The sequence below is a fragment of the Polypterus senegalus genome, chromosome 4, assembly GCF_016835505.1.
Source record: "Polypterus senegalus isolate Bchr_013 chromosome 4, ASM1683550v1, whole genome shotgun sequence".
Lineage (NCBI taxonomy): Eukaryota > Metazoa > Chordata > Cladistia > Polypteriformes > Polypteridae > Polypterus > Polypterus senegalus.
In genome coordinates, this window is record NC_053157.1 from 61,711,985 (window position 1) to 61,737,618 (window position 25,634).

Genomic DNA, 25,634 nt, shown 5'->3' on the forward strand with positions numbered 1-25,634 from the left:
TAAATTGTTTATCCGGTAAACCAAACCTCGGGGTGGGCGAGCGAAGCGAGCAGGGGACAGAGCCCCCTAGTATATATAAAATCCTAAGCCTGAGAGTACAACGATTTTGTGCAATGATTTTATGTGACGTTTTTATGTCACATTTTTTGTCACGCTTTAAATCGGGCCTATTTTAAAACTTACTACATTGGTATTATTCTTTTCAGAAATTCTCAAACTTTAATGTGATGTTGTTAGATTTTCAGATTCTTATTCTGTTTTTAAATTATAAACTAAAAAATATCAAGAACTCATTTCTCGCGAGACAAGACTTTGTGCCAAGAGATTTAACCATGCCTGGGGCCAGAAATAAAACACAAGCAGTAGGACAGCTGCTGTTAAGGCTTTTAAATGTTTGAAGTGCCGCGCGAGATACAGATCACGCGGCACGACAGCAGCAGCACCAGCAGCAAGCCAGCAGCTGATCAAGCAAACAGGAGGTAAAAAAAACTGTATTTGCTTCCCATTGTATCACTGTTTAAAAGGGGGTTTCAGAGGAGTCACCGCTTCTCCTTAGGGTGCATTCAGCCCCCCTCTTCACAACACGAGGGGCAGAGATGCAAAATGGTTGGCGTGTAGCACAGGCTGGGGTGGTTGTCAAGTGAAGCAAGCATGGAGCAAACCCTCTAGTATAATTAATTATTAGAATGTTACCATGACTTATGCTGTCACAGACATGGGAATGGTGAGACTTTTACCTGGATGTCTTTAAAGGTACACAGAGGGTATACTAAATAGGGGGAACATTTGTTCCCACCTTCTCTATTTCCTTCTCTGGTGCATAAATGGAGAAAATGTAAGAAACCTAACCAGAAAAAGGGTGGCATCACCTTTACCCTGCCTCCAGCTAAGGCTCCTACTGTCCAGAGTTAAAGTACAGGAAAACCCTCACCTGCTGCCATTTGACCGAAAGAGTTATAAATGTTTAGATGTTTCTGTTATTCTCCATAACACCACCAGAAGCTGACACATCACAATTTTTGCTTGTGCAAAAGATTTTCTTTTCTTTTTTTTCAAAAATAGCATTAAACTATTTCATTTCTTGACCATCTACTTATTTTACGATGCTTCAATTGGTTATTGAAACATATCTCTATATATAAAATCCAACATCTACCTGTCTATCTGTCTGTCTATCTGTTCGCTTTTCACAAGAGAACTACTTCACGGATTTAGATCGGGTTTTTTCTATAATTTGCTGGAACATTCGGGTTGATTTTGCGACCTTTCTCATCACGCTAAGTATCATAGTTCGCTTGCGGTGCCAATTTATCTGAGAGAGATGCAGCAGACTGAGGGGAGGCGAGGGGGGCAGGGCCCTCCTCACTCACCCGGCAGCTTCGGAGCGAACCTTACATCCACCGAGCTAGTGAACAAGGGAACTACTTAATGGATTTAGGTCTCTTTTTTTCTTCTATAATTTTCTTGAACATTCCAGTTGATTTTGCAACTTCTCTCATTGTGTTAAGAATCATAGTTCGCTTGCAGGTGAGATATATTCCCGCTAATCCGAGACAGAGGCTGCAGGCCAAGGGGAGGGGTGATGTCAGGAGCGGGGAGTCGGTCTACCTCTGCGTTTCGAAGTGTAACTTGCCTCCGCTTAGCTACCGATACCTTTTTGTTTATTGATATTTAAAGTTTGTCCTGTTTCACTACTACGCGGGCAAAGCCATGGGGATGGCTAGTTTATATTTAAATGTATTTGCTTAGCAAATGCTTTTATCAAAATCAACTTTCAAAAGAGGTCAACAGAATCAATTAAACATCAATCAGGGGAACTGCTTAGGAACAAGTGTTACAGGACAAGGTTATGAAATTGATCATCACCAATGAATAGATCAGAACAAAATGCAACCGAGGTTATAGAAACCTAACCGCTAATTTCAGTTAGAAGTTCGCCAAATAAAATTCTTCTTAAACAAATTGAGGGAGTCAGAAGTTTGAAAGAAGGTGGGTAGCTTGTTTCACCAACTAAGAACTACACATGAAAAGAATGTGGCTTGAGATTTGATGCCACTAAAAGTTGGCATTATCAGACACTGTTCATCAGTACTGTAGACCTGGGTGAGAGCATAGGACCTAATAAGTGATTCCATATACTTAAGTGGCATGAAATCCTTGATAAGTGCCAACATAAGTGCTGACCCATTGACTACTCTGTTGGCAAACATCAAGGATTTGAACTTAATACATGCCACTACAGGGTGACAATGAAGTGATCTGAAAAGAGGAGTGACATATATCTGTCTCTGCTGGTAGATAAAACATGCCACTAAATTCTGAATCATCTGCTGTGGCTTGGTGACGCATGCCAGCACTCCTACCTGCAGAGAGTTATAGTAGACAACTTGTGACAGCACCAAAGCCTGGACCAGGAGTTGTGTTGTGTACTCTATCTTGTGGATATTGAGTGAATCTGCAAGGCTGAGTGACAGTTGCAAAATATATGTAATTATTTAGCATTTATATATTTTTTGACAGGTTTTGGTTGCATTCATGCACATATAAATGTGTTTAGCTTGTACTGACAATATGAGACAATATACTAGCTGCAAAACAAGGCCTTTTTGAAAAAAGTAAACATTCAGAGAGAAATGACATAAATGCAATTACGGCTGGAGACCTACAGTGCCCTCCATAATGTCTGGGACAAAGACACATTTTTCCCTAATTTATCTCTCTGCTCCACAATGTAAAGTTACAAATCAAACAATTCAGACATGATTAAAGTGCACATTGCTGACTTTCATTTAAGAGAATTTGCAAGCATTTCGGTCACACCATGTAGAAATGATAATTTTTCTACATGGTCCCCTCAGTTCAAGGCACCAATATAATATTTGGGACACAGCAATGGTAGGTGTATTAAGCAGCCATATTTAGTTCTTTATTGCATAGTCCTTACTTGCAATAACTGCTTGAAGTCTGCGATTCATAGACATCACCAGGTGCTGAGGCTCTTCTCTGGTGATGCTCTGCCAAGTTTCTAATGTAGCCATCTTCCGCTTGTTTCAGGGGCTTGTCCCCTTATGCTTTCTCCTGCGCATATGAACATTATGGAGGGCACTAAAGAAATTGCCAGATTTCTGAAAATAGTGAGAAAATGAGGTGTGCATTGTATTGTATTACATCTTGGGCTGATTTGTAAAAGCCTTTTGAATAAGATTGTAGCGGTGCCACATAGTGTTTAAATATCAGTGCTGTGTGTGTCTCGTTTCATTGTCCCATTGACTACGTGTATGTGTATCAGTTAATGTTGTCCCCGTAAAGGAGGACGGATGATGGGAGGAGTTCACAATCACTAATCTGGAAAACACCTGTAGATCAATCAATCAATTACTGCCGTCACTGACTATTTAAGGAGTAGAGGAGGAGACGAAAAGGAGAGACCAGCACGAGGGAGAGAGAAGGAGTACAACCAATATCGCATTCACGATTACAACCTGCCTGCCGTTTCATTCCATTGCGCTTTCATCCAGTTTGTTTTTCATTCATCCGGACTGCCTTTCAACCTGCTTGCCGCTGAAGACCCCGGGGTCGAATCATCATTCGCCGCACGCCGAGGAATCACGGTGAGGTTGTTCCAAACGCCGGGAAATACAAACATTACAATCGCCATTAATCAGTACCCGTATTCAGGACATTTAATCACGTATCGGACCCAAGTTCATAATCATTCTGTTTGCCAGTCATTTGTCGTTTGTGTGGTGTGTGTTATATGTTACGTGGACAAGGGAGGGGATTTGTATATATATATTGTCAGTTTTGCTTTGGGGAAAGTTTATCTGTGTAGGAGTACGGCTTGACAGGAAAGGTTTCTCAGTCAATTATCCAGGCCACAGGTCTTGGAGGTGTAGCTGCCGGCTGGGAATAAGGGGTCGGCCGTTACATAAGTGGTGCCCTCTCTGAGGCGCTGAGCTGAACTACTCGACAGCTTAGAAGGAGTGCTTGGCTGTCGTGTGGGCTGTGGAGAAATGGAGACATTATTTGGAGGGGGTTGAATTCGAAGTGTACACCGACCATCACGCTCTGACCTGGGTGTTCAATCACCCGAAGACCTCCTCCCGTCTGACCAGGTGGGTCCTCCGCCTCCAGAATTTTACGTTCAGGGTGACTTACCGGAAGGGCTGTGGTAACATCATGCCGGATGCACTGTCTAGGTATCGGAGCCGTCGGGGATGGTGTGTTTGGCAGAGGCGAAAAAGATGATCCTCCCTCTGCCAAGGAGCCTTGAAGACCTGGCCCAAGCACAAGCGACCAGTCCATTCTGCCAGAACATCAGGGAAGGGCTGGAGCATCAGCGGACTGACCGGGTACACTTTGTGGACCTCCAGGGGGTCTTGTACAGGACTATTCCATCCACCCTTGGGGGTCTGCAACATCAACTGGTGGTCCCGGAAGAGCTCGTCCCCGACTTTCTGAAGCACTACCATGACAGTCCTTTAGGTGGTCACCTTGGAAGGAAAAAACTTTATTAAAGATTCTGGGGGTTGCGTGGTGGCCGTCTGTCCGGAAAGACGTGTGCCACCACGTGAAGACGTGTGCCACCTGCCAACAACTAAAAAACCCACCTGGTAAACCGGCGGGATTACTTCAATCGACAATCGCAGATGGACCAGGAGAGACTTTGGGAGTCGACCTAATGGGGCCATTTCCTATCACCAGCTCGAGGAAGACCGTCCTGATGGTGGTAGTGGACTATTTTTCGAAGTGGGTGGAGCTGTTTGCGTTAGCCGATGCAAGGGCTAACAAAATATGCTCCATCCTGAAGAACGAAATCTTCACCAGCTGGGGTGCCAAGAAACATCATCTCAGATCGGGGTCCGCAGTTCACAAGCTCCATATTGGATGAACTTTATGCAGCCTGGGGAGTGAAGAAAAACCTCACCACCGCCTACCATCCCCAGGCCAACATGACGGAGCGAGTGAACCGGACCCTGAAGAACATGATCGCCTCCTATGTGGGTGAACGCCATCAGGACTGGGATAAATGGCTCCCCGAGCTCCGGTTTGCCCTGAACACCGCGGTGCATGAAGCCACAGGTGAGACGCCTGCTTTGGTTGCGCTGGGCAGACAGCTTAAGGGCCCACTCAACCGACTCCTTCCCAGCACCCCTAGTCCAGAAACCACCGGTTACAATAATTTGATTAAGGTAGAGGGTTTACGGCGGAGAATCCAAGGGAGGTTGGTGAGTTCGACATCCAGACACGCCAAGCTATATAATGCCCGGCGGAGGGAAGCGCACTTCCAGCCGGGTGATTTGGTCTGGATTAGAGCTCACCATCTCTCAGATGCCAGCAGAAAATTCTCCGCCAAGCTAGCGCCTAAATGGTTAGGTCCAGCTAAAATCATTCATCAAACAGGTCCAGTCAATTTCCAGATCCAAAGTATCGGCGCTGCCTCCAAGTTAGACACCATCCATGTGGCCAACCTCAAGCCGTGCCGCCCTCCCTTGTCCAAGGTTGGGGGAATGTAGCGGTGCCACATAGTGTTTAAATGTCAGTGCTGTGTGTGTCTCGTTTCATTGTCCCATTGACTACGTGTATGTGTATCAGTTAATGTTGTCCCCGTAAAGGAGGACGGATGATGGGAGGAGTTCACAATCACTAATCTGGAAAACACCTGTAGATCAATCAATCAATTACTGCCGTCACTGACTATTTAAGGAGTAGAGGAGGAGACGAAAAGGAGAGACCAGCACGAGGGAGAGAGAAGGAGTACAACCAATATCGCATTCACGATTACAACCTGCCTGCCGTTTCATTCCATTGCGCTTTCATCCAGTTTGTTTTTCATTCATCTGGACTGCCTTTCAACCTGCTTGCCGCTGAAGACCCCGGGGTCGAATCATCATTCGCCGCACGCCGAGGAATCACGGTGAGGTTGTTCCAAACGCCGGGAAATACAAACATTACAATCGCCATTAATCAGTACCCGTATTCAGGACATTTAATCACGTATCGGACCCAAGTTCATAATCATTCTGTTTGCCAGTCATTTGTCGTTTGTGTGGTGTGTGTTATATGTTACGTGGACAAGGGAGGGGATTTGTATATATATATTGTCAGTTTTGCTTTGGGGAAAGTTTATCTGTGTAGGAGTACGGCTTGACAGGAAAGGTTTCTCAGTCAATTATCCAGGCCACAGGTCTTGGAGGTGTAGCTGCCGGCTGGGAATAAGGGGTCGGCCGTTACAAGATGATAAATGATCAAAGTACATTACACTACTTCTATTGTCTATGGCATCTTCATAGTTTAAGAACTGATTGCTGTCTAACTGGAGGTCATCAAGCCTCCAAGCCTTTGGCCCTTTTCTCCAAATCAAGTCACAACCTTTAGCTTTAGAGCAAAAACGGTTCTTGTTCCTGCGGTGCCAGAAACTCATGTTTCATAATGTTGTGCCTTCATTGCCAGCTGTTCCAAGTTAAACCATATAAAACGTTTTGTCCTCTGCCTCCAGTTTTGATGTTACTGGGTTAGCATTAGGCTTGCTATACAAGAACCAACTGTTCAGGGTGTCTGCTCTTGCAAAATGCTCATGCCCTGTGGTCTCTGTTGATGGATCCTGTTTTGAGCCTCAAACTTGATTAAGAGAAAGGATCTTAGAAACATAATGGGTACGCAAAACAATGTGTATTTAAACAGAAAAGAGGTTAGTAACTAGGCCATAAGCATTTAAGGTGTTAAGAAGTCTATAAACAATGTTCAAGCTTGTCAAATCTAATCTGTTGTTTTGAGGTGTTCTTTGAATAAACTCAATAATGCAATGAAATTTGAAATATGCTTATGCACTGCAAGAAAAAGAGGCTTCTGAGAAATAAAAACTCCTGACTACCACCAGAATTTTCAGATTACAAATAGAAAAGAAGTCGCTTGACACTGAAGTTGCCAGCTACTGATGATTACTCAGACCACATTAACAGCTCTGGCAGTCTGGCTTGGAAACAGTTTTCAAGTTTGAGTGAAGAGAGAAAAGAGAGAAAACTTCAGTTTTTCCATTCTGTGCTAGGATTCATTATTTGACCCAGTTTTTCTGCAATGCAAAATCTCTAAAGTATAATACATTGAACAATGATAAGTAATGAAGTGTGACTCTGTGCCATGTTTGTTTATTTTTATTATCAGTTGACCTGTTTGCAAGAGCTCCCTAACCCTAATCTCGTAATACATCATTGATTTCATTGAAAGATGATTTACTAGAAAATATGTTTAAAAGAGAGAAGTCTACAAGTCCTCAATGCATGATGTACAACAGGCATTTTGCCAATTCATGGCATACACCATAAGATGTTTACTGCTCTGTGCCAATTCAACTCCTCTGAAGATGTTCTATTTTGCCTTTATGTACTTCAAATACCAAAATTTTATGAGTTGTCATGGAGTAACCAACTATGTCCAGACAGCATTTTGGCTAATCAGTATGGGAAAGTCTTATTAAGACCAGATGGAAAATGGCTATGTTGTCTCCAACATGGAAAAATAGCAAGTCTGGTGGACTTAAAGAGCAGAAACTCAAGGGCTTTCTTTCAGTGACAAAGCAAAAGAAATAGTCAGTGGTCAGAATAGGTTGGAGCACTAAATACTGTAAATGTGAAAAATTGTACCTCAAAGTTCATAATAAATCCAAACTTTAAGCTCCTAAATGATCCCAACACTAAAATATGATCCTTTCCCTCTCTGTGTTCTCATATTTGCTGCTTTATTTAGCAGATCCAAAGCCTGGATACCAGACTGTGTGCACAGCCTTTCGTTTATAATAGCTAAGGGAAGTCACATGCCACTCCCATGTGATGTCGTGTATCATGTCCATATGACCATCAACTGATCGTAACAACAATTTTCTATGCTGAGTTCATGGTGCCACCTGTGAAGAAAGCCACTGTCAAAATAATGATGTTGTGATGTTACTGGTACAATATTAAATATAATCACTTCACTTCATTTTGTTAAATTAACTTTTCGGGTTGTTCTGCATTTAGAGCAATATTATACTTGCCACTGCACTTTCATTTGCTATTTATTTTAAATAAATAAGACAGACTATCTTGGATTACTTTCTGAACAAATTGAGCCAAAATTCAAAATAACAATTTCATTTCTCCCCCAAATAAAATAAGTGGAACGATATCATGACACAAATGATAATTCTGAAAGCTATCACAACAAGTGACTGCAGTTTAATGCATTTTAAAAAGATATTCATTTAATAATGTAAATGAACTGAGCCTTTCAATTTTAAAATGATTACTGACGTGCAATGCATATTTTAAGTAAACTAAGTAAAAGTCACCAAATTCTCTAATATAGTGAGTTTAAATTTGATCTTTAAAAAAATGGAGAATTATTAAAAGTACAGTTGAAAGATGGAATTAAGTTCCAAAATCAGATTGATTCTGTAAAAACTGGAATTATATGCAAGTGCACATCTGGGTTTCTTCAGATAACTTTTATCCCCCACATGAAATGAAACCCATGATAGACATCTTGCCCGTCGGGAGTTTATTCTAATATTGTTACTGCAGGACATTGAAAAATCAATGTGTGAAATTTAAATATTTTGAAATTTAGATTAAATTAGCTTTGAACTCCATAACTTCAAAAGGTACACCAAACCATCAAGCTAGGACTGTTTGTTTCTTCCTTGAATGTACACCAGTCTATAATGTCACACATTAGACATGCAAATACAAACAGACAATTTATACTGGACGGCAAGACTGGGAGCGTGGGAGAGTTTGGAATTTAATTTGTACTTCAGGTCCTTAGTACAACTAAGCATTCAAGTGAAATTCAAATGAGCTCTGCATTTGATGTCTGAATAAGATCTTAATGATGATGAGGTGAAATCTGCCTACTTTCTATGAGACATTAAGGCACCCGACAAACGGTGCATCACCTGACTCTTACCCCATCAGACAGACAGTTACACAAATAACATCAAGGTTGACAGCCCACCAATAACTGCAGGAAGAAGGAGTTAAACAACAACTGTGTAAATTGTGTATTTAGTGTTTTGTTTTATTTTTTCCTTACTTTTGTATTTTTTAATTTAATTCTTAAGTGTGTTACATCATGCATAATGGGTTGCTAGTGGACCTTGCCTTTATTTGTAAGCATGACCTCCATGACTCACATCACAAAGACTCAACAATAAATTTCAGTGCATCTTCTCCCAGATATCTATTTGACGACTTAACAATTATTTGATAATATTGAATTTGGCACCCTGATTTTTGACTCATAACTCTTGTCTCAGATTTGTTTCTTTTGTTTTTTGGCTCTGGTTACGTAAGAGTACTATGGTGAGCTACTCTTTGTAGCCCATGTCTGGCTACAATACAGCATGACTTTCAAAATGACTTACACCCTTTCAAGGAGACTTGTGGTTTGTTGCTATTCACCACTCAGTGGTTGCTCTCTATAACCCTTTGCCAGCAGATTAATCAGAATGCTGAATTAGAGGTATACGACTAGCAGTGAGCATCCTTGCCACAGACTAGCCATGCTCTGTCGTGTGTTCACAACAGGCATAACAGAAACTTTCTGGCTAGATAATATCAACTTCAATTTTTGTTTCACGTATTTAGTTTGATGAACGATCTTCTGTCCTTATGGTTTTGGCCCCTGCATGTTTTGTCTAAGGTTTCATCTTTCAGTTCTGTTTACTGTGTTGTCTTTGACAACATTGTGATTCCTGATTGCACAATCTGACACCCTCAAGGCAATGAGATCTAACATCTCAAAGTCATTTAGTGTGATTTTGGCCTTAGGTGTTGCTTTTATTCTAAACCTGCTAGAGTGTCTGCCAAGGTGGAAGGTTAGAGACCCCCTAATTAAGCTTTACAATCCCCTGCAAGCCACAAAATCAAAATTTGGGGATCCCTGAAAATATATTTTAAAAACCTAGTGTTATAAATTCCATAGTTCCTAATACTTGGTTTGTGAGAAAATCTGCTCAAATATAAATTCAGATGAAGATCATTGTTAGGGTGGTTCATTTTATTGCAGCCTACTTTACCCTCAAAATGCTATGCTTCTGCCATCCATGTTCTTAAATAACTAGAGCTGCAGAACTGGTCTGTGGCATGGTGGATTTAAAGCAATTTAGCTTTGCTTAACTGTGCTTTGAAACAAATAAAATGCAACAAAGTTCTCTTTTCATAAATTTTAGATTGTTTAAAACGATCAAACAGAACAATTAAATTGTCTTGAAAGAAGAAATTTGAACTGAAAGTGTTGCACCTGTTAAAGTTGGAGTCAGCTCCGCTATGGCAAGTGGGCTGACACGATCCGCTATCTCATACAGAAATGTAGTGTCGTGGCTGTTCTGTGAGACACTGGTCAGAAGCATAAGGTGATGTGTCTTTCGTTTGGAGATTGCATATCCAAGTACAATCTGATTATCCATCCATTTTCTAACCTGCTGAATCCGAACACAGGGGTCTGCTGGAGCCAATCCCAGCCAACACAGGGCACAAGGCAGGAACCAATCCTGGGCAGGGTGCCAACCCACCGCAGGACACACACAAACACACACCAAGCATACACTAGGGCCAATTTAGAATCGCCAGTCCACCTAACCAGCATGTCTCTGGGAGGAAACTCACGCAGACACGGGGAGAACATGCAAACTCCACGCAGGGGGGACCCGGGAAGTGAACCCGGATCTCCCAACTGCGAGGCAGCAGCACTACCACTGCGCCACCATAATCTGATTAGTCTATTTAAATTATTTAAAATCTGTAAGCGATAGCATTTTATTAAGTTATTTGTATATCCTTCAGTTCCAGAGCAAAGTTTTGGTGTTCAGCCAATGATGTAGCAATAATGGGACCCCCTTACCTTACCAGGGTGTATTTCACATGCTGGTCTCTGTGTTCACAGTGTAAGTAATATTATATATTTGGAAAACTAATTGTGTTAGCAATAGGTTAACACTTCAAACAATTGTTTAATAACTTTTTCTGTTTCAATATAATAATTACCATATATACTCACGTATAAGTCAGGTCTTGAAACCCAAAAAATCAATCATAAAATCAGACCCCGACTTATACGCCCATTCAAAAATGCATCACTTTATTTTTTTTTTAACATCTTTTTGCCTCCTCCAACCTCGCATTAGTTTCTCAGATGCATCGAATTTTGTTGCAGCACTGCAGTTACCAATTTCTTTTGCTACTTCAATGATGTCTAATTTAAAGCCAGCTTCATATTTTCTTCTTATCAAATGCTCCATTGTAGATAAGGGATGCTGTTATGAAAAAGGTGTATGAGGGTGTGAGATACAAAAAACACAAATCAGTGCAAACGTCAGTTCGGAATAGTTCAGGTATTACTGTGTGGTCACATAGGCACAATAGCGAGAGAGAGACTGAGAGGTTAGGAGTACGCGCTGATACAGCACATTGCCGCACCCACATACAAATAAAAAGTCAGTGTGCTCTGTGGTTAATCTCTCAGGTGGGCATTAGCATATCATAATCCCTTTAACCAAAAGCGTGAGTTTTCCACATTTGACTTATACAACCAACATTATAATCTACCAGAAATTATACTGTAAAATCAAGTCTTGACTTATCTGTGGGAGGACTTATCCGTGAGTATATACGGTACACCATAATGTAAAAATTCAGGATTACAATAATAACTCAGGTAATGAATTGGATATATTCCAGGACTTTAGTTCATTATAAGAAATGTCATTATCAGAGGTAGATTTACCATGGGAGGAACATGAAAACATTGGTGCAGCTTCTGCTGTCACCTGGATTTTCCATGGCTGCATATGTTCTTAGCTGCCTCTTCCACTGGCATACACATTTATACCACCATCTCTACTTTACACCTCACTTGAGGTTAGAGACAACACCATCTACCTCACTTTCCTGAATACTTTCACAAAGAACAAACACCTATGATGTGCTTGCGGATAGTTGCTCTTAATTTGAATCATTTTTTTCCACACCCTACATCAGCTGCTTTCCTGCATGGGTCCTAACCCCCATTTATTTTATAACATGGCATGTCTTTTCTCCACTTTCTCCCCTGTTGTGAACTAGGAGACCCAAGCACTAAAGACTTCCAAAGCATGTAGTCAAAAACACTTCCTATAATGTACACTAGAGGGGGACCTGGCTAGTAATAAGGACCAAATCTTTATAAAATTAAGGATTTATTCTTTTAAAAAAAGGATTCCAATCAAAATGAATCTATGTGGAGCATAAAGGCTAAATACAATTTCCTGGAACAAATGTAATCAAGTTCAACAAAGTCCTGATGAAAAATTCAAATGGAGTGGTTGATAAAACAGCAAGAAGGTCAAAATTCCAAAATAAACAAAGGGCACAAGAACAGCAAAACACAGCTAGCTCATTGACTCCAGAAGGCATTCACAATGAAATCGAACTACCAGGAACTGTGGAAGACCCTCTGAATGTATAGGGTGGAGGGCAGTGTCTATGAGTGATTGGCAGGTGGCCATTTTGGGGGACCTCCCACAAAATAAATGGAACTTAACAAAATCAGCTTATATACAGAGACAAAACCAAAAATAAAGAATAATACATATAATTAATGTAAAAAGAATCAAAAATGAACAAAGAGACATACCCCAGCTTGATGTTATGAACTAGGAGTTCCAAGACACACAAGTTCCAAAAAGCACTTCCAATAATGCCCACTACTGGGGGATATACCACCAAATCCAAGGGAATAAAAGGGCAAACACAAAATGTAAAAAGAAAAAAGTTTTATTTTTACATATTAGCTCTGTAGCATACAACAAGAAGCTCCATAGAGCAAAATGTAGCTGCCTAAAACACACGGCAATCCAAGCAAACAAAGTCCCATATCACAAATCCAGAGAATATGCAAAAACAAGGGAAAATGTCAGGAATCCAGAAAAAAGACATCTTATTAGCAGAGAAAACACAAGAACTAACCAACACTTTCTAGTGCATTTGAACTGAACCACCGGAAACTGTGGGAGACCCTCTGGATTTATAAGGCAAAGTACAGTTCCTGGCCATTATTGGCAGGTGGCTCCACCTCTTAAGGAACTACCTACAAAACTGCTTGCATAGATAGACACAAAAAAAAAGAATAATGCATAGATCCAACAAAAGTAACAGTAATATAAATAAAGGAATAAAAAATGAACAAAAAACATGAATTTGAACCCCAGCTGAGGGGGGAAACCCAGGCGGAAACATGACATCCCCTCCTTATAATGCACAATTCAGAAAGGTATTGCTTTATGTTTTTGTGACATACTGGGCAAATTATACTTATTACTTTGTTAAAATACTTTATTAATATAAGTACCGGATAGGCAAAATAGCTAAGCACTCATGTAAAATAATTTCCTGTTTCACAGCACACCCAATATCGAGAACAGACAGGGACTCTTCAGTGTAAGGAAGTTGCACAATGAACACCCAGTGCTCTAGCAGACTGGTACTTAGATTTGCACATGGGCCATAGCACATTTAATGCCAGCTTTACTTTAAAGGAGATTTGTTCTCAGAGGAGTCATTAACCGAGGTATTACTGTATTGTCAAATACCTGATGAAGACAGGAAACATTTTCAAATGTTTAAATAAGCGTCCATTAAAAAAAAACTACTGTATAGCTTATGTTATTACTAGTAACATCAAACATTTCTGCTACTATGTACGATATTTAAATACCCATTTAGCATGATGGAAAGTAAAACTACATTGAAAAGACAGACAGTTGGACATTAATGAAAAATGTTTTAGAATATATAACCCACTTGTCACACATTGGAGAGGGGAGATCAGAAAAATAACACAAACTCACAAAATCCATCCATCCATCCATTCTCTTCCGCTTATCCGAGGTCGGGTCGCGGGGGCAGCAGCTTAAGCAGAGAGGCCCAGACTTCCCTCTCCCCGGCCACTTCTTCCAGCTCTTCCGGGAGAATCCCAAAGGCGTTCCCAGGCCAGCCGGGAGACATAGTCCCTCCAGCGTGTCCTGGGTCTTCCCCGGGGCCTCCTCCCGGTTGGACGTGCCGAACACCTCACCAGGGAGGCGTCCAGGAGGCATCCTGATCAGATGCCCGAGCCACCTCATCTGACTCCTCTCGATGCGGAGGAGCAGTGGCTCTACTCTGAGCCCCTCCCGGATGACTGAGCTTCTCACCCTATCTTTAAGGGAAAGCCCAGACACCCTGCGGAGGAAACTCATTTCAGCCGCTTGTATTCGCGATCTCGTTCTTTCGGTCACTACCCATAGCTCATGACCATAGGTGAGGGTAGGAAGGTAGATCGACTGGTAAATTGAGAGCTTTGCCTTACGGCTCAGCTCCTTTTTCACCACGACAGACCGATGCAGAGCCCGCATCACTGCGGATGCCGCACCGATCCGCCTGTCGATCTCACGCTCCATTCTTCCCTCACTCGTGAACAAGACCCCGAGATACTTGAACTCCTCCACTTGGGGCAGGATCTCTCCCCCAACCCTGAGAGGGCACTCCACCCTTTTCCGGCTGAGGACCATGCTCTCGGATTTGGAGGTGCTGATTCTCATCCCAGCCGCTTCACACTCAGCTGCGAACCGATCCAGAGAGAGCTGAAGATCACGGCCTGATGAAGCAAACAGGACAACATCATCTGCAAAAAGCAGTGACCCAATCCTGAGTCCACCAAACCGACCCCTTCAACACCCTGGTTGCGCTTAGAAATTCTGTCCATAAAAGTTATGAACAGAATCGGTGACAAAGGGCAGCCCTGGCGGAGTCCAACTCTCACTGGAAACGGGCTCGACTTACTGCCGCAATGCGGACCAAGCTCTGACACCGGTTGTACAGAGACCGAACAGCTCTTATCAGGGGTCCGTACCCCATACTCCCGAGCACCCCCACAGGATTCCCGAGGGACACGGTCGAATGCCTTTCCAAGTCCACAAAACACATGTAGACCGGTCGGGCAAACTCCCATGCACCCTCCAGAACTCTGCTAAGGGTGAAGAGCTGGTCCACTGTTCCGCGACCAGGACAAAAACCACACTGTTCCTCCTGAATCCGAGGTTCGACTATCGGACGGACCCTCCTCTCCAGAACCCCCGAATAGACTTTTCCAGGGAGGCTGAGGAGTGTGATCCCTCTATAGTTGGAACACACCCTCCGGTCCCCCTTTTTAAAGAGGGGGACCACCACCCCGGTCTGCCAATCCAGAGGCACTGTCCCCGATGTCCATGCGATGTTGCAGAGACGTGTCAACCAAGACAGTCCTACAACATCCAGAGCCTTAAGGAACTCCGGGCGTATCTCATCCACCCCTCTGGACCCTTCAGTCCCAGAGATGGGAGAGCCCACCTCAGAGTCCCCAGGCTCTGCTTCCTCATTGGAAGGCATGTTAGTGGGATTGAGGAGGTCTTCGAAGTACTCCTCCCACCGACCCACAACGTCCCGAAGTCGAGGTCAGCAGCGCACCATCCCCACTATATACGGTGTTGACACTGCACTGCTTCCCCCTCCTGAGACGCCGGACGGTGGACCAGAATCTCCTCGGCCGTCCGAAAGTCGCTCTCCATGGCCTCCAAACTCCTCCCATGCCCGAGTTTTGCCTCAGCAACAACCGGCCGTTCCGCTTGGCCTGCCGGTACCTATCAGCTGCCTCCAGAGACCCACAGGACAAAAAAGTCCTATAGGACTCCTTCTTCAGCTTGACGCATCCCTCACCGCCGTGTCCACCAACGGGTTCGGGATTGCCGCCACGACAGGCACCGACCACCTTGCGCCACAGCTCCGTCAGCCGCCTCAACAATAGAGGCACGGAACATGGCCCATTCGACTCAATGTCCCCACCTCCCTCGGGGCGGGTTGAAGTTCTGCCGGAGGTGGGAGTTGAAGCTACTTCTGACAGGGGACTCTGCCAGCCGCTCCCAGCAGACCCTCACAACACGCTTTGGGCCTACCAGGTCTGACCGCATCTTCCCCACCATCGAAGCCAACTCACCACCAGGTGGTGATCAGTTGACAGCTCCGCCCTCTCTTCACCCGAGTGTCCAAGACATATGGCCGCAAGTCCGCGACACGACCACAAAGTCGATCATCGACCTGAGGCCTAGGGTGTCCTGGTGCCAAGTGCACATATGAACACCCTTATGCTTGAACATGGTGTTCGTTATGGACAATCCGTGACGAGCACAGAAGTCCAATAACAAAACACCGCCGGGTTCAGATCGGGGCCATTCCTCCCAATCACCCTTCCAGGTCTCACTGTCATTGCCCACGTGAGCATTGAAGTCTCCCAGCAAAACGAGGGAATCCCCAGAAGGTATGCCCTCTAGCAACCCTCCAGAGACTCCAAAAGGGTGGATACTCCAAACTGCTGTTCGGGCATACGCACAAACAACAGTCAGGACCCTTCCCCACCCGAAGGCGAGGGAGGCCACCCTCTCGCCCACCGGGTAAACCCCAATGCACAGGCTCCGAGTCGTGGGGCAATAAGTATGCCCACACCTGCTCGGCGCCTCTCACCGGGGGCAACTCCAGAGTGGTAGAGAGTCCAGCCCCTCTCAAGGAGATTGGTTCCAGAGTCCAAGCTGTGCGTCGAGGTGAGTCCGACTATATCTAGCCGGAACCTCTCGACCTCGCGCACTAGCTCAGGCTCCTTCCCCTTCAGAGAGGTGACATTCCACGTCCCAAGAGCCAGTTTCTGTAGCCGAGGATCAGACCGCCAAGGTCCCGTCGGCCACCACCCAACTCACACTGCACCCAACCTCCTTGGCCCCTCCCATAGGTGGTGAGCCCATGGGGAGGAGGACCCACGTTACCTCTTCGGCTGTGCCCGCCGAGCCCCATGGGTGCAGGCCCGGCCAGGCGCCGCCATCGAGCCCCACCTCCAGGCCTGGCTCCAGAGGGGGCCCGTGACCAGCGTCCGGCAAGGGAAAACGTTGTCCAGTTTTATTTTCATTGGAGGTTTATTGAACCGCTCTTTGTCTCATCCCTCACCCAGGACCAGTTTGCCTTGGGTGGCCCTACCAGGGGCATAAAGCCCCGGACAACATAGCTCCTAGGATCATTGGTCACAAAATCTCATTAAAAAAAAAACAAATGTTTGTGTCTGCATTTATAGGTTTGCCCCCTGCATGCTGGGGAGGCTGAGTCAGTCTGATTTTACAGTATTGCCTGAATCATCAATTGCAGTCAATCTCACCAGTTATTCACAATACATTTCCATTCATTTGCCAGTTTGGGAGCCACCCTTGTAATTGTATGTCTCGCCAAGCCAGGCATTTCGCTTTGTTCTGTTTAACCATTGCATAGTAAAGCGAAGTGAAAAAGAGGAACAGGCAGAGCGACTTTCACTTTAATTTTCTATAGATCTGACACACTCTTTTGTATACTAGAAACCACAAAAATCTTCTTTAGAACTACAGCAATACAAAGCAATCTTCATATCACTGCTCATCTGAATGGAAATAATTAATACGTACATTTTGTTGTGATCTGCAGGATGGCGAGGTAACACTGCTCTAAAACCAGTCTTTGGTCGGCCTGTCTCCCTGGAAATGATAAGGATGAAATAAAGAGTATTACACAGTTGGAAAGAATATTTTTTATATCACAGCAATTGTTATATGTATTGGATTTTTTTCAGACTAAAAAATAATAAAACTTTATTATGCGATTTGGCAACATATGAAGGAAAGGACTGAGGTGTGGAGGTGCATAAAAGAAAAGAAAAAGGAGCTTCAGAGAAGTATGTGAGGATTGTCCAGGATTTGTATGAGGGAGCGAGGACTCAGGTTAAAAGCAGTATTGGGGTAACAGACAAGATCCCCGGGAACATCTTCAAGTGCCTTCCAAGTCTTTGATCTGGTTATGATTGTGTTGAGTCAAGACCAATCCCCACGGTGCATGCTTTTTGATGATGACATTGTGTTGTGTAGTTGGAGAAGGAAAAATGGCTTCAGAAGATAGAGGGCTGAAGATAAACCGTTAGAAAACAGGATATATGAGGTTTAATGATGATCAGGATTCAGACGTTAGCCTGCAGGGAGAGCTATTGAAATGAGTGGACATATTTATTTATCTAAGATCAGTGGTAGCCTGAGATGCAAAACTAGATGCAACAATAACCGATAAAGTGCAGTGTGATCGAGCAACCAGAAAAAGGTTTCAAAGAATGAAGGCAATGGCCTAAAGGTAAGGTTTTTAAGACAGTGGTAAGACTGGCAGTGATGTATGGAGCTGAGCCATGTGCAGTAAAGGGAGCAGAAGAGAAGTTAGATGTGGCAGAAATGATGTTGAGATGAATGTGTGGAGTTGCAAAAAAGGACAGAATAAGATATAAGACAATCAGAAAGTGGGAGAGAGATCTGAGAAAGTACAGGAAAGTACTGTAGATTGAAATGGTATGAACCTGTGATGAGGAGAGACAATGAACATGTGGGCTAAAGAGTGATGGGAACGGCCAAAGTAGACGTGGATGGATAAAGTCAAAGAAGGTCTGAAGGAAAATAGCTTGACTGAAGACTGAGTTGTTTGGAGTAGGTTGATCAGCCACATCAACCTCACACAGAAGTTGGAAAAGATGCAGGAAAGGACTGATTAGTTAGTCTGCCAATGAAAAAGCATTTCTTTAGCATGCCTCCTTTGATCCCACCACCAACAGAAAGCATTATTATCTTGGGCTTAATTAAATACACTCTTGAAAAAAAATCTCTCTTTGGAGCAATTGACATAAATAGTTACCAACATCAGATTAAAAATGTATGTTTTGTAACCAGGGCATCTCTTACAGTTGCCAATGAGTTAATATCCACATATTGTTCTTCCATTTTTAACATGAAAGCAGGCTTTAATCATAATGTGTCAGGTAATGGTCAATATTTAAGCTTATTTAATCAAAATATTAAAATAAATAATTCCCTCAAAAAACTGCTCATTTTTTCATCTGTTACTTATTCCACTTTGTTTGGAGTAGACAAAATTCTTAATGCAATGGGCTTTAAAAAGGAGAACAACAGAAAAATACAGGTAATGTCAAAATGTCCATGAAACAAATCTTGAACGAGGTAGGCAGGTCTTCAGTTCAAAAGCTTGGATTCTCCAGAAAAGGTTTGCTTAGCAATATTTAAGCCAACATCATGGAATGTTGTGAGCACACAGCTAGAGACCTGACATGAGAATTATGAGACATGGATCATTTTGCATTTTGATATCGCTAGCTGTTGTTCAGTTTTGGCCCCTGCTGAAGCCTAATGTGTCAGGAATTTTCTCTGTTCTTTGTGAAAATATTAGATTAAATGTTTTTCTTGGCTTTCACTATAAACAACAGGGGCTCATTAACAGATATAGAAATGATCATTTTTGAGTGGAGTATGGTTTGTTTAAACAGGAGTTCCATAGCTTTTTCTTGACCTCAGAAATGGTAGCCTGGCCTACACTAGAAGCAGTTCTGTACGGGGTCTTAAAATGGGCCTCCTTGCCATATGCAAGTTTTATTTGGAGTGTGGAGGTCCAGTAGTAGCAGGAGCACCATATGGCTGTGTTTGTATAACATGGTTCATTTTTGCTTATTATTTGCATCTCATCTCCGTATCCCTGTACACTCCTGTCCATCATTTTTATAATAAATTTACCTTTATGCACTTTTAACTGGTCTACCTAAGAAGATTTTTCTTAATCTAACCTAAGAAAGATATCAATCAGTTGTAGTCAGTGCAGGGTGCAGCAGCAAAAATCTGAGCACATTTCGCTAGTTTTAGCACCATTACATTGGATACCTTTAGATTTCCTTTAGAATTGACTTTTAAATACAGCTAATGGATTATAAAGCTTTAAATAATCAGTCTCCTTCCTATATTTTCGAGTGCCTGCCCCCCTACACTCATGATCATAAGCTCAGAACTTTTAATTTCATCTGCTTATTAATCCAATAGCCAAGCACTGAATTTGTAGTGCGGCGGCCTTTTGCTATTATGTATCAAAAATCTGGAATACTTTCCTAAGAGATAATATGCCAGGGTAATACTGTCTAACATTTTAAAAATTCTTAAAAACCAACTTTTTTTAATCTGTCCTTTTCCTAATTAAATATTTAGTCATTCTCTTAGTAAACTAGATATGCATAGAAGTATCATACATTTTAATGATTCTGTAGTCTTTATTAATATTCACTTTTCTCTGTTTTCGTTTCTTCCACTACTACCTGATCAAAGTCCTGTGTAGCCACTTGTGATGTTTGAATGAATGCAGGTACCCCAACCTGTCACAAGACCCACTGCATCAAATCTTCTAAGATTAAGACTTAAAAAAAAAATAAAGACAAACTTGAGGATATTTATGTTAGGTAGAATGCCCAGTAGGGGCTGGGTGGTCTTTTGGCCTAAAACCCCTAAAGATTTTATTTTCTTAAAGTTTAACTGAAGTTTTTGCTTTTTTTCTGCCCACCTGGCCAACTGACTTTATCATCAGACTTACATTTAGAAACTTAAAAAAAAATTCTATATTTCTATATTTAAGGACTCTATTTCTTTTAGTTTTACAGTATATCTATCATATGTGCGTTATTTATTTTTTGCATACTGAATTATTCTTATCTAATTTTAATTTGTTCTTCTTTACATGTACCCACTTGTCTGATGTCTCCTAAAGCATTTTGAACTTTTTTCATTTGCTATAGAAATAAACATTGCTGTTTATTTGCTTGATTGTATTTAGGTTTGGAATCTGAACCTTCTCCGGCTGCTTTCTTCTTACCTTTCAAATCCTGCTGCACTAAAATTACGTGCTGAAAGAAAAGGCTTTGGGGTTTCCTTCACTTCATAGTCTTTTTTTAAATGATGCTGAGACAGTTGAGCTTCTGTAGATGTTGTCCAACCCTATTAAATAAAAATGTAAAAAATATGAAATGTAAAATTGATAGGCTATAGTAAGCCTGATTCCAGTAAGAAAGTGGTTGAATGTCCTAAACAGTAAATTACATTACCATTTAGCAGTATTATATAAAGTGTATAGACATGATAGGAAATAAAAACTGAATGTTGTGATAACATTAAAAAATATATTGAGAAATGCAATGACCCTCTGTACTATCCATAATAATATGAAACAAAAAAACAGTAATTAGAGTGGTCTAACATAATCACATATCCTTTTTCACATTAGGTTCAATACAGTCTAATTTAGCATAGTACTTATTTGTAAGGTCAAACATCTATCCACATTCACAAATTCGAAACAGTTACAATAAACTTTAAAAACTGTTCAGTACACTCGCATAGCAGTTTGCACTCCTCCCTCAGGGCCCAGCCTGGGCACTAGCTTTGTGGATTTTGTATAACCTCCATGCATCTGCATGGGATTTCTTCCAGGTATGCCAGTTTCCTTACACATCCCAAGACAAACCTGTTAGCTTAACTGCCAACTCTAAGTTGACCCCGTGTGAGGTAGTAAGGCCATGAGGATCAATATGTCATTCACAGGCCATCCAAGGTTATACTCAAATACTCAAATTAGGAAATGGATAAAGGGTAGCCCAAAAGTGTGCACATAGAAAAATAAACATTGATCTACTTATGGAAAGGTCTTAAAGTTTCTAAAGTAAATACTGAAAGTAAACAGCTTGTTTATACAAATAATGCTACATAGTTCACAAATAAAAAATTGTAAACATTTACAATTAACAAGGCAAAGAGTTAATTTGCAGAAAAATCTGGTCACTAATTAAGAAAAGGGTTAGAATGAAAACCTGCAGCCACAGTAGCTCTCCAGGACTGGGTTGGAGACCCCTGATCTGAACTGTTGGGTTACTGATGTGACAAAAACCTTTTTCATTTTTCCATGAGACACAAATTCCAAATATAAAAATGAGTTTAGTGAACACAATTGCTAACTTCTCAAGAGAATGAAACTGTGCTGTTAGCCTGGAACGGTACAAGAAGAAATGCTAAATTTCTTGACTTAACTTGAAAACCATTGATCTACAGTGGATTCAGAAAGTATTCAGACCGCTTCACTTTTTTCACATTTACATTCATTTTTTTCCCCACATCAGGCAACATTCAGTACCTCAGAATGACAAAGTGAAAACAAGCTTATTCTCGTCAATAAAAAAGTGTTATTTTGCTAAAGTATTGTGTTATTCCACTAAAGTATTTCCTTATTACAAAGTAAGTATTGCATTAATTTGAACAGATTTGTAACAAGAATTGAACAAAAGTTATACATTTAGTTTTAATTAATGGATTGCACCCACCACATTCTTTTCTGATTGGCTGTCTGATTGTACTGTGCAAAGGATCTAAATTGGCCAGATTAAATCTACCCCTCAGCACATGCAGGATTAAATCTCTGTTCAATGCTTTTCACTTGAATGCACACTATCCACGTGTTTCACTTCTCCTTCTACAGCTGTCAGTAGATGGAAAGAGAATGTGTGTCCTAAGCAAGCAAACTTTTGAAAAATTGCACAGTTCTATTGTAACCATACTTATTGAGAAATAACACAATACGTTTGCAAAATAATGCAATTTTTTTTAAAGTGTCAGAAATAAGCTTCTGGATCAAACAGGATTTTACCATTTTTTTGCAGATTTATTGAAAATAAAAAAACTGAAATATCACATTGAAGCAAGTGTTTAGACCTTTTTTTCAGTACTTAATTGAAGCACCTTTAAAAGTGATCACAACTTAAAGCCTTCTTAGGTTTGATGTGACAAGCTTCGTAAACCTGGATTTTGGTGATTTTCTGCCATTCTTCTCTTAAGATATCCTCAAGCCCTGCCAGGTTGGATGGAGGCCATCAGTAGACAGCTATTTTCAGGTCTCTCCAGATTTCTTTGATTGGGTTAAAGTATGAGCTCTAGCTGGGCAACTCATATACATTCCTAGAGTTGTCTATAAGCCACTCCTATGTGGCCTTTACTTTGCACTTTCATTGTTCTGTTGGAAGGTGAATCTTTGGCTCGGTCTTAGGTCCTGAGCACTCTGGAGGGGGATTTCATTACGGATATACAATACAATACAATTTATTTTTGTATAGCCCAAAATCACACAAGAAGTGCCGCAATGGGTTTTAACAGGTCTTGCCTCTTGACAGCCCCCCAGCCTTGACTCTCTAAGATGAGAAGGAAAAATTCTCCCAAAAAAAACCTTGTAGGGAAAAGAAAAATGGACGAAACCTTGGGACAGGCAGTTCAAAAAGAGACCCCTTTCCAGGTTGGGTGTGCAGTGGGTGTCATAAAGAAGGGGGTCAACACAACACAATACACAGAAAAGAACAAATCCTCAATACAGTATAAAAATAAAAATTTTACAAGTATGGAGCAGAATTTAACAGTAGATGATACCACATAATATGATTTGGATTTCTTTAGAGTCCTGGAGACCTCAGCCACCAAGCTGCCTCTGGACTTTGCTCCATTTAGCTTTCCCTCAACTAGAATAGTCTCCCAGTTCCTGCTGCTGAAAAGCAACCTAGTAGCATGATGCTACCACCACCATGCTTCAATGGTGACATTTCATTATACACGTGGTGAAAAGTGCTTGGTTTTCTCCAGACATAATGCTAATATTGCTCTAATCAGACCAGAAAATCTTTTTCTCCTCTTGTGTCCTTTTAAAAACTCCAAGCAGGCTAATTTCTGTCTCTTTCTGAGGACAGGCTTCTGCCTGGTCACCCTGTCATAAAGCCCAGATTGTCTGAGTGCTGCAGCAATGGTTGTCCTTCTGGAAGTTTCTCCGATTTCCAACCAGGTTCTGGTGTTCAGCCAGAGTGATCATTGGGTTCTTGGTCACATCTCATACCATGACCATTCTCCTATGATTGCTCAGTTTGACTGTGTGGCCAGCTCTAGGAAGAATTATGTAGGACCCTTTGCTTTAGAGAACCTTCAATGCTGCAGAATTTTATGTCTGTATCTAGTGCCTTCCTCCATAATTATTATTAATTATCCACATTCCATATAATGCCTTTATCTGTCTGTTCAAAAAGTAGATTCTTTAGACAAAACTTTTGACAAATATGATTAAAGTGAGATATTAAGTGTGAAGGGAAAAAAAAGTCATTTAAAAATCAAGCAGCCTCCTTACTATTCATCCATCTTTCCTTTTATCGTCAAACACTTTTAATCAAGCTTCATGGTCACGATGTGTAGACCCCATTTGCCTCCAACAGAATCAAACAGGAACCAGTAGTGGGTAAGTCTGTAGTCTCTTGTAGGGCCAATTGACACATACATACCTATACTTGCTTATTATAAGAGGCCAGTGTAGATTGGCCAGTAACCTGAAACACAAACTTTTGGGATGTGCAAGGAAAACTGTAATTCCAAAGTAGACCCCACACTGAAATAGCTAAGCGTGAGATTTAAAACCAGGACATTGGATCAGTTAGACAGAAGCACTAACCACTACATCACCATGACACCTTAACCTTTTAATTATTAGCTTGTATTAAAAATGAAAATGCAGACTCTGATCTAGCTTCTCTTCAGAGTTAAGTAGTTTTGAAAAATACAAACTCACATACATTTTTAGGGAATAAATACAAGGCACTGCCTACCTCAGCTTTGCCATTGGAAAAATGTCTGTAGGTAGAGAGATGCAGGTCTTTTCTTCCTGTTGGACAAGCTGCAACATCATAGTCCTTTGGTTCAGCTTCTCTAGCTTGGTGCCTTTGGGTAAAATGAATAAACATAAAAAAATCTGTAAAACAAAGTCTAATCATAGTCGAAACTTGAGAAGCATCGCCACTTAAGAACTTCAGTTATTAGCAGTGTCTAGCCTGCACCACTGCATATTTTAAATAATTCACAGTGCTAATCCCATTTAGATTTTCTGTTCACATAGCTGTCTATTATAGTTTGTCACACATGTAACATCCTAATGTTTCTTTCCCACTTCTGAACTATTGGGACACATGATGATTAATATGAATTTGGAGAACTCTGAGGATGTAACAAAGCTGAAGCAAATGTGAAGAGTAACCGGGATATCAAGAGCACTACAACGATGACACATGGAAGGGTAAAACCCTACTGTAAATCCTGAGCACTGAAACAACACCTCCACATTCCAGAGTGGAGTGAAACTACAGAAACATTAGAGAGAGGAGTAATTTGAGGGCAAAAGTTCAACATTAATCTAGACAGCAGCAAGAAAGTGCATCTCAATCTCTTCCAACAAAGAAAAAAAAGTCAGAGAAGTCTGGCAAGTAGCCACAATACCCGCTGGATGACAGATCCCAAGCTAAAGAGGATGGAACCAAGTTGCCCTTATAAAGGCAAGACAACATAGGACTGGCATTACACCAGTACTTTCATTCCCAGCCACTAGCATATACTATACAATCCCTGACTGGGAGAAATGGGACTGTGCTGCCCCTTTAAAGAAAAAGGCAGTTAGGGAGTTGTAAAGTTGACCTGACCCTTTCAGAGCTGCACAGGATTTTAAGAAAACTAAAGGATGCTGGGGGAATTCTAACCTTGTATCACTGGACCATCTCTGACTACACAATCGATTGTGGAAATTGGACCAGAAGTAACTTAAGGGTGGAGTTTAAAGCTTTAGCATGTGCAACTCACTGAGTCTAGAAATAGGGTGAAGGCTCCTTGG

The 25,634-nt window shown here is 41.7% G+C and overlaps 1 protein-coding gene across 1 annotated transcript in view; it reads right to left on the minus strand.

Annotated features, from left to right (window-relative positions):
* Positions 1–25,634, minus strand: part of LOC120528572 (protein C9orf135-like) — a 52,634-nt gene that overhangs the window by 18,654 nt on the left and 8,346 nt on the right. Inside the window, exons 2-4 of the mRNA XM_039752751.1 lie at positions 24,583–24,694; positions 20,778–20,899; positions 17,507–17,575 (exon numbers count right to left, since the gene is read on the minus strand). Coding sequence (XP_039608685.1) covers positions 17,507–17,575; positions 20,778–20,899; positions 24,583–24,694 — 303 coding nt within the window. The remainder of the gene's footprint in view (positions 1–17,506; positions 17,576–20,777; positions 20,900–24,582; positions 24,695–25,634) is intronic.